The sequence below is a fragment of the Pleuronectes platessa genome, chromosome 5 (genome assembly GCF_947347685.1).
Source record: "Pleuronectes platessa chromosome 5, fPlePla1.1, whole genome shotgun sequence".
Taxonomy (NCBI): Eukaryota; Metazoa; Chordata; class Actinopteri; order Pleuronectiformes; family Pleuronectidae; genus Pleuronectes; species Pleuronectes platessa.
Window position 1 is genome coordinate 18,564,602 of NC_070630.1, and position 13,590 is coordinate 18,578,191.

The following is a 13,590-nucleotide window of genomic DNA, read 5'->3' on the forward strand; positions in this document are numbered from 1 at the left end:
TTAATTTGACCCATGTCCCATCCCCAACATTAAAGAGGCAGAGTTTATGACCTCCACTGCAGGCTGCCACTAGTGGGCGATTGAGACACTATGGCTTCACTTTTAGGGAGCTTTCATGTCATGTTTATATAGAACCTATGGTGCAAATATGGTGCGTGACAAAGAACCAAAGAAAATTTAATTGTAGATAAACACAATCTGTTTTTAAGTCTAATCGTGTAATAAAAAGTAATTTATCCATCAGTTGGCACCTAAAATAAGACGTACAGTTTTTGCGCCCCATCTGCCTTTCCTAACTAAACCTGTAAAAACACATTTGCTCTTGAAGTCACAAAGGCTCAGTGGTGGCAGCAGCAGGTTCAGAGATGGTTCTGTCTGTGGCAAGTTTACAGATTCTCTCTATGTTGTGGTTTTCCTTTGAAACGCTAGTTTTCTGGATGAGATGATAAATTCTCAATGTTTATTCATATGTCTGCACCTTCCGTGACTGTGAGTAGAAAGTGGTACGTGGTCTGTTTTTGTTTGGCACCCAACCGTCTCTTAGCAGTGTGTAGAATGGTGTTACTTCATTTCCATTGGCAACAAGTATTGTGTGAAGGTTAAATGTAACTACAGGATTCCGGCAGGCAGAAAATACAAGGAATAGTATTATTATATTATTGCAAAGCCATCAGCACATATGGTCCGAGCCACAATTAATGTGACTAATGGCATAGAGCCGTGCTGTAGGCACGGCTCTATGGCTTTATTGGCTTTATTTTTCAAGTGTACCCATGAGACTGGAAGAGATACTTAAAGAAAGCAAGTATAGAGAGTGCATGCAACTCATTTCCAGCTGACAATATGCATCACTGTGATTGGAACAATTGGTGCCATAGAGATTTAAAAGAGATGTACAATATGATGCCAAAGTGAAGCCAAAGCGCCCTGATTTCCCTCTGGTGGCTGACTGCAGTATAGGTAATAAATCCTACCTCCACTATGTTAGTGGATGGGATACTGATTCCGATACCTGGTGTTTGCTAATCGACCAATATCCTTTGAAACACAAATATATACAGAGAATGAATGACATGGACCTTATTTTATTATCTAGTTTGACAGGCAGATGATAGTTTGAAAATGGTGTGTCGCATGTATTTCACTTTACTATTTTACTTGTGGTACTATCCAGTGTCAAATCTATCTGTAAAGCCTCCCATGTGGAGAGATATCTGAAGAAGTAGACGGACACATGGGGCATTTATAAATCTTATTATTCAACAATATTCACATTACAACATCAACACTGCTCTGCTAGTGACAGGTTCTAATATTCCCAATATATTGTATAGTTACGTTGTAATACATTGTCGAGAGGCACTTCCAGTAAGTCTGGCAATAGAGGAGCTACAGTTTTGTGTCTAAATTACAAAACGGTAAAAATAAATATTTTCTAAAAGTTTTTTGTTATAATATACTTTTTTGAATCTGTACAGCATATATTGTTGTTTTATACAAAGTCAAACAATATCTAGAAACAAAATGTCATATATTCCACTTAAACAAATACTGGTGAAACACACAATTTCCCCATCCTGTAAGTATTGCTACATGTGTTAAGTGCAAGATATTGAAGAGAAGAAAATAATTGAGTGTGTGAAGCGCCTGCTATAGTAGATAAAAACATACCAGCCTTATTTGTCTCAGCCTTAAAGGTGGTGAACATTTTTTTGTTTTGGTTTCCATTGTGACAAACAAGAAAAGCTGATGTATATCTCATTCAAACAATGTATAGGTACATACATATACGTGGAAATGTTATGGCACAGACGCATACCTCCCTTTTCGAATGGATGGAACAACAAACAATACAAAAAATAAATGTTTTGGGTTCAAACCATCAAAAGAAAGTACAAGGGCTTCAGTCTGAGAACAGAACCCTTGGTCAGTCCCATTGTAGTGCTACTGCCGCCTATTGACACGGCATTAAAACAACACACAATGAAGACGTGGACAACCCATGAGCTCCGGTCCTTTAGATGAACCCTAACATGAATCTTGTGTTGCTTTGTCTTTGCACGAGAACAAAGTGTATTCATATACAGACCCTCACCAGGTTCTGGATGACACTGAAAACAAAAAGAAAGTTGCATGAAACATGCTCCTTTTTATTAGGGCTTGTTTGTGCAAATCACAAAAAAACCACAGAGTTCAAAATGTTTCTTTGGTTTGCACAAGTTAATCCAGTGTGCAGCAATCCCCTTCTTCTCGATCTTTACTTGAAAGCACTGATACTGGCTTTAATCAGAGCGGAAGTTGTGAAGGCTGGACTTTCAGGCCGGGTTTCATAAAGCAAGAGAAAGTTGCTTATGATTCATAAAAAAAAACATAAGCCAGTGTACTTGTGGCGACAAAGACCAAAAAAGCCGACAAATGATGTGAGTTTTTATGCAATTTTGAGTCTCGATCTAATCTACATTATTTGGATTAAAAAAAAAATATTTTATGGGTATTTATTACAAATCAGTTGCTGTTTACTGTAACACATCGAACCACGTGTGTAGACAATGCAGGCAACTTTTTAAGATGGTGTGATCCATCAAGTCTGCATCGTTTCACTGACTGAACCAACAAAACTTTTGTGGGAATGCTAATAACTTTCCATACTGTACAGAAATCCTTCAAAACCAATGGATGGCTTTAACATCTAAAGCTGATCAGCCTGCATTTAAAAACGGCCAGCAATTATGTTAAACCTACAGTATATGTAGTTATGAAGCCCAGAACTGCAAAGCACTGCAAGGATAATAACCTGTTCCTTATGGATTGAAGGTATCCGTTTACCACTCCCCTACAACTTACTTCAATCTCTCTAAATGACGAAACCTCCAATATTTTAAATCGATTATGACAAAAAAAGCCACTTCGAAATTCTATCACAGCTTTGATTAAGTCTCTTTGACTGCTGCACTGTAGTGTAGAAACCTATCGAGGCAGGGCTATGAGTGGAGATCAGAGGCAGGAAGCGTTTTTTCTTCAGACTTGATCCCCTGTGAGCTTTATTTTCTCTGATCACAGAACTCATGCAAGAGAGCTGAGGGGAGTCTGAGAACAAATGTCCAAACAAAGAGGTGGAGCATGTGACAGTACATGTGTTAGACGTGAGAAACAAAATCCATTGCATAAGTATGCACACTGAGTGAGGCAACGATATACTGTATTTACAGTGCATGGAGCTCAGGCTCCTTCACGTCAGCTCACATGCCTTTTGGAGGCAGGAGGTTTAGAAAGAGATTTTTTTTTTTTAGAGTAACTGAAGTTTAAAAGCTGTGTTGCTTTAAAGAGCTTCAAAAATGCTCAGGTAAAATGTCCTACATGACCCGGATCCAGGTGGTTCTGTCGCCTCTCGGCTGATGTTTACTGCTACATGTGCACTTGTCATGACAGGCCAAAGCAAGGGGAAGCTACTGGAAGACATCAGATCAGGGAGGGGAGTCATAGATCCAAGTGTGACTTATTGCTTACGCAACAAATACACATTTTTGTCGGCAGGTAAGATACGCATTGTCTCAGGAGTCAAACATCACTTTGGGTTTCCCTTTCTTTTGTTGCAAAGCAACTTTTAACAAGGTCTTGCTGTCTGATTCACATCAACACTGGAGGTCCTTTTACTTTTAATTGTGTATTATGCTGGATTAGTTTCCTTTGTCGTCTGCAATAGCGCCCTTAAATTAAAATGAACCAATAAACCGACTCTCAACACCTATTAAGAGCTCTCAACATGAGACTGAAACATGAACGATAAGCTCAGGCTTTGGTCAGCACAGGTTTTCTTTTTCCTAGCAATAAAAACAAGCTGAACCACTGCCCCCTTCCAGGGAATAAGCAGTCAATGGCATTATGTTGCACAGTTTAACCCTCCTTTTGCACAATGGGCATTTTGATAACAGTGCAATGGATACAGCTGAGGATTTAGACAGTATTAACGTTAGCAAAACTCTAATTGAGTTAAGAAATTGGGTCACAGCAGGAACAGTTCAGCCAGTATAAACAGTGTCTGCAAACACCTGCTTAATAGATTGCTTAGTCTGCTTTTACTTTTTGACTGATCACAGCTACTTAAATGCCTCTGACAACTTGTACTCCTGCGGATTCAACCACACCCGTTCTGCTTTACTTATCCACCTCAGCTCTTCTGTGAGACTTTGGCAGCCGCTCTAGTACACGCTGTCCAAGAAACTCTTTCAATTGTATTAACACGTGGGTCTTTGTTCGCTTTGTGGTTTGATACAAAGAATCCGGAAATCTTTGGATCTACATCCATAAAGTGCCACTGTTGCTCAACGTTGTCAAATCAAATATACAGCACTGCAGGTCCCTGTAATACATTTCTCCAACTTGGTAACATAGATCATCACATGATACTGAATCCGACTAAACTGGCTCGTCTTCAAAGAGTTACGCCTGGAGGAATCTGCTGAAAAGATCTAAGACCCCTCTGACTTCTCATAAGCATCTACACATCAAGCTAAAAGGCTTCTTCTTCCTCTCCTCCTCCTCCTCTTACGTTGCTAAGCCTCATTAGCCAGGCTGCTCTCCTGGTTTACGCTTCTCCTCCGTCAACACCAATCGGAATATCTGAACACGTCATAGCGGAGGGTGACACCACCTGTTAAGCCGTGTCATCAGTGAGGCAGAGAAACGTCCAGAGGTGTTCAGTGCAGACGTCATTGTCAATTGTGCAATTCTTAATTCTCTGTTTCTGCCTTTTGTTACCTTACTCTTTTCATTTGACTTTTTGTGCAACTAACAACTGAAAGATTGAATTATTTGGATTTGATTGCTCTACTCCGGTGCCAACCGTAGCCTGAATGTTGCTGAAGTACCTGTTGCCTTGTTCTTAATATGTAGAAGGCAAACTCTCAACTGTCTGGAAATTTTCCAGAGATCATGTCCGCAAATGGTTTATATGTGTCTGTGGGTGTGTCATCATAACAAAATGTGGTCCTGGAGACCGATCAGTAGCAGGAGCTACCACAGAGGTGGGTTTGAGCACTTTGGCACGTATTTATATGTCGGTCTGTCTGTTGATGGATTCAGAAAAAGTGTCACAACTATGGAAGACACTATCAGGTGGGTAGTTATTTTCAAACAGAAGGCCAAGTTCCAAGATCAGTGTCGTCCAATTCATGGGCAGTGAGGTCACAAAGCAATAACTGCTGAGTAATAAACACTGAGAAGTTATGGGTCATAAGTGTCAACATGTTGACAATCGTTGTTCCTGGTGTGATCGCTAGATGTTGAGTTTTTTTGTCTTGATGTAAATCCTCGAGTAATTTTGAGCTGTGAGTCAGCGCTGGCCTGGCCCACTATGGCTTACTGGATTACTCACTTTTTGAAGCATTTGGCCTAAATACCAGTTTAGAAATTATAAAGAATTCTTCTCCAGCAGCGCGGACATTAGTTTAAGCAAACTTGTAAAGTGACATAAAACAACAAAACCCATTACCCTAATATACCTACAATTATTTGCTGTATATTTTAATGTGATTAACAGCATAAGCTGCTGTGTTATAGTTTGTGGAAAATATGAAATAAATATTTCTTAAAGTGTAATCTATTTAGGGACATCGGTAAAATGGATTGCATCTCAAACTGCACAGAAAGAAAATCTTAAAGCAGTCACAAGTAAATGAGGAGGACGCTATAAGTCCCCCTTTAGTTTTTTTGTTTTTCTCTACAGGTCTCTTCCTTCCTGAGTTGTGTGTCCTGGAAACATGTAGGTGTAATCGACCGACTTTCATTAACAAAAGACAGAGAGAAAACATGCAACTGAGAACAAACATTGTTGGACATGAACAGAACATTGTTTTCAATGTTTTTCCTTGAGCGAAAATAAAGCTTTTATAGCAATAGGGTTCTTTGTTAAGCTTCCCATCGGTTCTGTGTGTGGATTGTGTTTCTAGTGCAGCATTGTGTGTGTCTGTGAAACTCGTGTGGGTGTATGTCTGCGTACACAATGCACTACAGCCGCCTCTTCTTTTTCCCATCTACCTCTGAAGCTTTTTTCCCCTGGCTTTCATCCCATTGTCCTCAAGGAGAAGGGGCTTGTTGCACATCCTCATCTAGATGGCATTAAACCTGGGCTACACAGTGTGCTGATAGCGGGAGAGCAACAAGGAGGGTGGGATTGGGGAGTGGGAGGGGGGTGCAGGTTGGTGACAGTGTTTTACTAACTGGTGGAGTGAAGGAGTGAATCAGCATGGTTGGCTCATAGTGCAGGATGGGCAGCCTGGGCGAGGGCAGGGCACCAGATCCAGACTAAAACAAACATGACAACAAATGTGAATACAGTCTCAATCATTCTCTTTTTTTTCTTTTTCAACTTATTTGCCTCTCAGTCATATCCTTGAACCCTGTGTTTGTTAGGCACATATTACCCAAAACATCTTCTACAGTGTTGTGTCAAAGTGATGTGCTGGCTACCATATCAAGAGTTTAGTTACGTAAGAAACAATTTTTTTTTAGACAATGTTCAGATTCCTGGTTTAAGAGGAGGTCTAAGTCTGTAATATCATTCCGGTTCTTCCTCTTTTTCCCCTGAAGTCTTTGATTGCTGAAGGATTTCCTCTTCGTCCGAAGCCTGGACCTCATCCCTTTCATCAAGGCTGTCAGTCGACTCCTCCTCTTTGCTTGCTTGCTCTTCCTCTTCCTCATGAATGGCTGTGATTGGAACGGCGGGGCAGCGGTTTGGGTCCTCTTTCTGCACCTCCTCCTGGGCCTCTGCAGAAATCACCTTCTTCCACATTTCGTGGTTTTCCAAAAGATGCTGTGTGATCTGGCAAAACACTTTCCTTCTCTTCATCTTTTTGTTTTCTTGTTGCTCTGTTAGAAACAAAACCAACAGCTTTATTCAAAGAACGATCTTGTTTGCTTTATTACAGTTTGATAAAATTATACCACTCTGTCTGTACAGTATCGTATTTCGCCAACAGGAAATAGCTATAGTCTATAAAGTACGCAAAAGCGTAAAAAAGTTACAATTGTGGTGGTGTAGGTTATATGCTATTCCTTGGCTGGGCCAGTGACATGACTGCTGAAATAGTTTTTGCATTAAGCTTACATTTTTTGCCAAACCCTCAAAAAACAGGAACTGTTTCCCCTCAGTTTTCAGTCTTTGTGCTAAGCTAGCTGTCCTGTCTTGCAGCTCCACAATGTGTGGACTGTATATAAAGATGGACAACATGATGGCACAGTGAAGCCAGTATTTTGGCTATTAAGTCTGACAAGAAGCAGGGCACTGCGAATTGTATCGAAAGCATGTTCCCACAAAGACAGGTAATATCACTAATCTGTTTTACCATTTGAAGCAGGTATGAAATAATTTCGTAATAGATATTGACTGATGAGATTTTTTTTATCGTGATATGATTTTTTCCGTATTGCCCACCACCAACTGCGTAAACTCTGGCTCCAAACGATGTCAACAGTGCAAGATGGCAGCTTATCTTGGATATTTTGGCCTTGTTTCTGGATAGAGGGAGGATGTGGAAACGCGTCTTCAATCTTCATATACAGATACTTGTGTACCACAGATTAATATGAGAGTGGAATCATTCATCTCATTCAACTCTCAGGAAGAAAATGATTGAAAATGACATGATAAACATCATCTTTAAATAGGCCCCTCGGTATCTGAGCAACATAACGATCAATGCATCTCTGTCGGTAGCTTTTCCAAATGTAACGCAGCTGTACATTGTGACTTTAGTGGAAAATATACCTGCCAAAAATATAAATAAAACCGATATGAGACGGTCTGTAAGACTAAAATACTCTTTACTCTTCGGCAGCTGGCCTCTGATGATGAACCAGTTAGAGCGATACACAATGTACTGCATCATGAATAATGATTGTGTGGATATCAGCTCTCTCTTGCACATGAATGCTTTGGAACCACCTTTTCATATTCAATAAGTAACAAAACACCCTTATGTTCCATTTAGAAATTAATTGTGGTTCTCATGGTGAATAAAGCAGAGGTCAAACGGGGCAATTCCTGGAAATGGCTTTACAGGGACAGGGAACCTCAGAAACCTAAGAAAGAGAGTCAACAACAATGCTGATTTTGAGCCATTAATTTACCTAATTTTACCCCAAAAGACAACGAAAACAAAACTCTCCAGGTCTGGTGAAATCTGCCCAGGTCTCATCAAACAACAGTGATGTAGTCTGAAAAAATTCTCACTTATTGCACAAGCAACTCAACATTATCAGCTAAATATTTTCTGCAACGTGTAAACTTATGAGGTTGACATACGGGATGTGTCCAATCCCAATGCGTCCTCGTCTGCCGTATCTTCCTCGTCTTCCTCGTCTTCCTCTATATCTTGTTCTACCTTCACCTCCTCCTCCTCCGGTCCCTCAGGTGGGTCGACCCAACGTCCCGGCATGAGAGCAGCAGAGTGGTAGGAAGAGCACAGAGGTCCAACTATGTGAGTGATGAAGGACTCCTGTAGTTTAGCGAGCTGCGGAGCCGAGTGGTCCATGAATGGGCTGATGGGAAGACCCAGGCTTGCTTCTTCATCACCCTAGAATTGTACAAACATGAAAAATGTCATTCAATATAAATTGAAAAATGTTTCCTCGTTCAAGCAGATTGTGTATTTCAAATAAAGATTAGAAAATAAAAATGATCACATGTATTACTAGTGAATGACTACTTAGACCACTGATGGTTTGGAGGCACTTCAGGGGGAAAGCAGATAACCTGGCCCCACCCCTGGTTCTGCCCGTGGTTCCTTCATAATTAGAATGTTGTTCTTTTAGCTGTTTTCTTCATTAAAACGTTCACTATGATCTGGCTTTTCTCTGATTTGCTATCTGCACTCATCTCCTTTTTTTTTTTGTGAATCACCTTGTAACTCTGGCTTTGAAAGGCAACACTGTGATCATTTTTATTATTTCGCCAAACCCATCTTTTTTAGCCTTCTGTTTCAACCCAGTTAAAGGAACTGCAAGAAACCTAAATCCCATTGGATCTTATATGATTTTTTTCAATTACTTTTATTTGTTTTTCCTGATAATGGAAACTTAAATCTTTCATGAACAATATGACAAATACATGTTTACACTCAAGTAGTTTTAATGCATATATACAGATTGTCCCCTGTTACAACTCCTCTGGCAGGCACAGAAAGTCCCACATCCTCTGCTTCTGAGCGCAGCCTCCTCCTGAAAGTAGGTCAGGACGACTACAAATAGAAAATAACTGCAGATATCCATCACATAATTCAGACTGTCTGCAGAGATTTGTTACTGTGTCTTGATATGAATCTCATTATCTGCAGCCAAAAGGTCACCACTAATAAACGCAGGGGCACATTCTGATTAATTGTCTTTTACCACCACCTAACAGACCCACCACAATATATCTGAGGTTTGTAATGGAAGCCAAAATGGAGTTGGGTTATTTGTGATTAATTCTTTTAGCCTTGTTTTCTATTTAAAGCTAAAGCTCTGTTGAGCACATTTTTAAACTGCCAAGATTATTGGAACCTAATATTTGGGTTTATTCTACATGCTAAAACCTGGGAACATTTATTTAAGCGTGAATTTCAGAGCACTGACAATCCCCAGTATGATCTTTGTGATTTCCCTGTGTGACTGTGAATGAACGCTGTCTAGGACGACCTATTTAGGTCAGCCACTTTCCCTCTGAAGAGGCCAACATATCCACGGCAATCTTTCACGCCTCCCTCCCTCCTTCACTCCTGCTCATAGGATAGAATGTACATGCTTCTCAAAGCTATAATGCTGAGTAGAATGCTAAGTAACTTATGCTGCAGTCCTTACATCTATGCACAAATACAAAGGCTTTAAAGCTTGAATAACAATGAGGAAAAAACAATACGCATGGGTTTCAATTATGGCTGAAAAGTCTCAAATTAGTGCTATTCATCATTTAACATGTGGTTGCTAGGCGAGTAATCATATCTCTGTGCCGAATCAGATCTTATCTTTATCGACTGAATGAGCTGACCAATCGGAGGCATTGTTAGTTCGGAGCAGGATTTGTTGCCAGGCATCGGTCTGCGATAGTTTCTAACAAACTAATGAGCCCTTAGCTAAGTGTTTTGACCATTCTCTTCCTGCATAACACCCGACTGATTGGTCCTTGGTCAAGAAATGAATGGCCATTTTGCAGCCATGCTGCCATCCAGGTGACTGTAGCCTATGACCCCTGTAGAAGGAGGAAGACATTTGTCTTCTATCTATCTCTCTGTCTCTTTATCTATCCTCATCGGACTGTGGTATTAGACTGCATTTGTTTGAACTGTATCCAATAAACTTCCAAATTATCACAATCTTCTGCTGTGAATGTATCTAATTTCTTACAGTGTTAAGTCCAATGAAATTCCAATCTATTCATGATGTTCTGTCTGTCTACATGCATCAAAGTTTAAATGTGATGATTTATTACACCCATAAACTATTATTTTATATGAACTTTCTGTTATTTTTATGACGTACTTGTTCGTAGAACTCGTTGACGATCCCCTCTGTCCACTGCAGGTGCAGGTCCTTACACTTCAGTGGTCCATTCACATCAGCCAGCTTGATGCACATCTGGCACACCAGCAATCGATCGTTCTCGTTGGTCCAGTCGATGCAAGACACGCCTTCATCACCCACCTGATGGTGCACGTATGTGTAAAAAAAAAAAAAAAAATTGGTTGTTTCTTTCCTCTAAATATTATACAGGAAAACAGGCTGCGATATCAAATGAAACTACGACAGTGGGATGCTGGATGGATGGATTTGAATCAGTACCTTTGCATTGAACTCTGCGAGGAAGTCAAAATGCTTTTTGAGGTCGGTGGCCAGGATGGCTTCAATGACGAGGAAGCGGAAGCGCTTGAACTCCACGTGTTCGAGGTTGATGAGGAAGTTGTACTCGGGTCGAGACATGAACAGGTTCCAAGCTGAAGCTGCATGATGGTTTTCCAAGACCGATCGGTCGTTGTATAGAAGAGCCTGCAGGGGAGAGGAGAAATTACCATTCACTTATGTTGGAAGTGTGATTTCACATGAAAGAGGAGGAAAAAAAGATTTAAACCACAGTGTGAAAGCTTTTAACGACTCTCCTGATGCTTTGATTGTGTGTGTAATGGTTCTTACTCTGACCATAAGGCTGTATAATTGTACAGTGCCTTGCATAAGTATTCACCCCCTTTGGACTTTTCTACATTTTGTCATGGTATAACCACAGATTAAAATTTATTTATTTCAGTTTATGTAATGGACCAACACAAAATAGTGCATCATTTGGAAGTGGGGGGAAATATTACATGGATTTCACAATTATTTACAAATAAAAATCTGAAAAGTGTTGAGTGCATATGTATTCACCCCCTTTACTGTGAAACCCCTAACAAAGATCTGGTGCGACCAATTGCATTCACAAGTCACATTTGCAAGTCACATAATTAGTAAATAGGGTCCACCTGTCTGCAATTTAATCTCAGTATAAATACACCTGTTCTGTGACGGACTCAGAGTTTGTTGCAGATCATTACTGAACAAACAGCATCATGAAGACCAAGGAGCTCACCAAACAGGTCAGGGATAAAGTTGTGGAGAAATATGAAGCAGGGTTAGGTTATAAAAAAATATCCAGAGCTTTGAACATCTCTCTGAGCACCATAAAATCCATCATAAGAAAATGGAAAGAATATGGCACAACCGCAAACCTACCAAGAGGAGGCCGTCCACCCAAACTGAAGAGTCGGACAAGGAGAAAATTAATCAGAGAAGGAACCAGGAGGCCCATGGTTACTCTGGAGGAGTTGCAGAGATCCACAGCTGAGGTGGGAGAATCGGTCCACAGGACAACTATTAGTCGTCTACTCCACAAATCTGGCCTTTATGGAAAAGTGGCAAGAAGAAAGCCATTGTTGAAAGGGATCCATAAAAAATCCCGTTTGGAGTTTGCCAGAAGCCATGTGGGAGACACAGCAAACATGTGGAAGAAGGTGCTCTGGTCAGATGAGACCAAAATTGAACTTTTTGGCCTCAATGCAAAACGCTATGTGTGGCGAAAACCCAACACTGCCCATCACCCTGAGCACACCATCCCAACAGTGAAACATGGTGGTGGTAGCATCATGCTGTGGGGATGCTTCTCTTCAGCAGGTACAGGGAAACTGGTCAGAATAGAGGGAAAGATGGATGGAGCCAAATACAGGGAAATCCTTGAAGAAAATCTGATGCAGTCTGCAAAAGACTTGAGACTGGGGCGGAGGTTCATCTTCCAGCAGGACAATGACCCTAAACATACAGCCAGAGCTACAAAGGAATGGTTTGGATTAAAGAATGTTAATGTCTTAAAATGGCCCAGTCAAAGCCCAGACCTCAATCCAATAGAGAATCTATGGCAAGACTTGAGGATTGCGGTTCACAGACGGTCTCCATCCAATCTGACTGAGCTTCATCTTTTTTGCCAAGAAGAATGGACAAACCTTTCCATCTCTAGATGTGCAAAGCTGGTAGAGACATACCCCAAAAGACTTGCAGCTGTAATTGCAGCGAAAGGGGGTTCTACCAAGTATTGACACAGGGGGGTGAATACTTATGCACCCAACAGATGTCAACTTGTTTGTTCTCATTATTGTTTGTGTCACAATAAAATTTATTTTGCACCTCCAAAGTACTATGCATGTTTTGTTGATCAAATGGGAAAAAGTTTATTTAAGTCTATTTGAATTCCAGTTAGTAACAGTACATAATGGGAAAAAGTCCAAGGGGGGTGAATACTTATGCAAGGCACTGTATGTTGCCTTAATATGGTCTTTGCACATATACAACTTTGCCTCATTCACCTGTGCCCATACGTGTGATATATATTTAGCAAATAATTACAATGGTCTGTTCCACTTATCCTGCTGCGACTTACAGGTACAAACAAGCACATAGCTCGAATCAGGAAACAAAGGAGGTCTGTTGCTTAGCAATGCAACCGGACATTTCATAACAGAAACTGTATTTTCATGAGCTTAACCTGTTTAAATTAATATTTATTTGATGCAGAAGCTTGATGTCTCTTTCTGCTGATGCATATCAGGCAGAGTTTGGATGTATCTATTTAATGCACCCATTACACAAGATAAATATTTTCTGCAATCAAGTCAGGTTGGCGTGTTTATTGGGTTTGAGTCACTCGTTGGAGGAAGTTTATATCCAGGATTACTCAAAACCCTCTGGACAGATTAGTATGACACTTTGTGGATCTGTGTGTTATGGGTCAGGGGGGAACCCATTAAAGTTCGTTGTGGATCTTGACCAAGTCGGTATAAATTTGTGCTGATCACAAAAAAATTGATCTAATGGCTGCAAATGTGTTTTACAGGGTCCTAGGATCTTGTTCAGCCGCTGTACAGTAACTAACAGAGCAAGAAACCTGTAACCACCACCCATGTGTAAACGGACATGTAATGTGTGCTCTGCTATAAGGCTTGTTTTAATTTAAGGAGACTGTGGGGCCTTAAGATATTTGCTCTACTAAGTGCAATTCTAGTTCATGTCTGAGATTGTGCAAAGTGGCTATAC

General features: G+C 40.5%; 1 protein-coding gene across 1 annotated transcript in view; it reads right to left on the reverse strand.

Annotated features, from left to right (window-relative positions):
- Positions 1-1,240: 1,240 nt before the first annotated feature.
- LOC128439730 (cGMP-inhibited 3',5'-cyclic phosphodiesterase 3A-like) overlaps positions 1,241-13,590 on the reverse strand; it is a 47,318-nt gene continuing 34,968 nt past the window's right edge. Inside the window, 4 exon segments of the mRNA XM_053422120.1 lie at positions 1,241-6,867; positions 8,303-8,573; positions 10,516-10,677; positions 10,816-11,048. Of these exon segments, the coding sequence (XP_053278095.1) occupies positions 6,557-6,867; positions 8,303-8,573; positions 10,516-10,677; positions 10,816-11,048 (977 nt within the window). The 3' untranslated portion in view covers positions 1,241-6,556.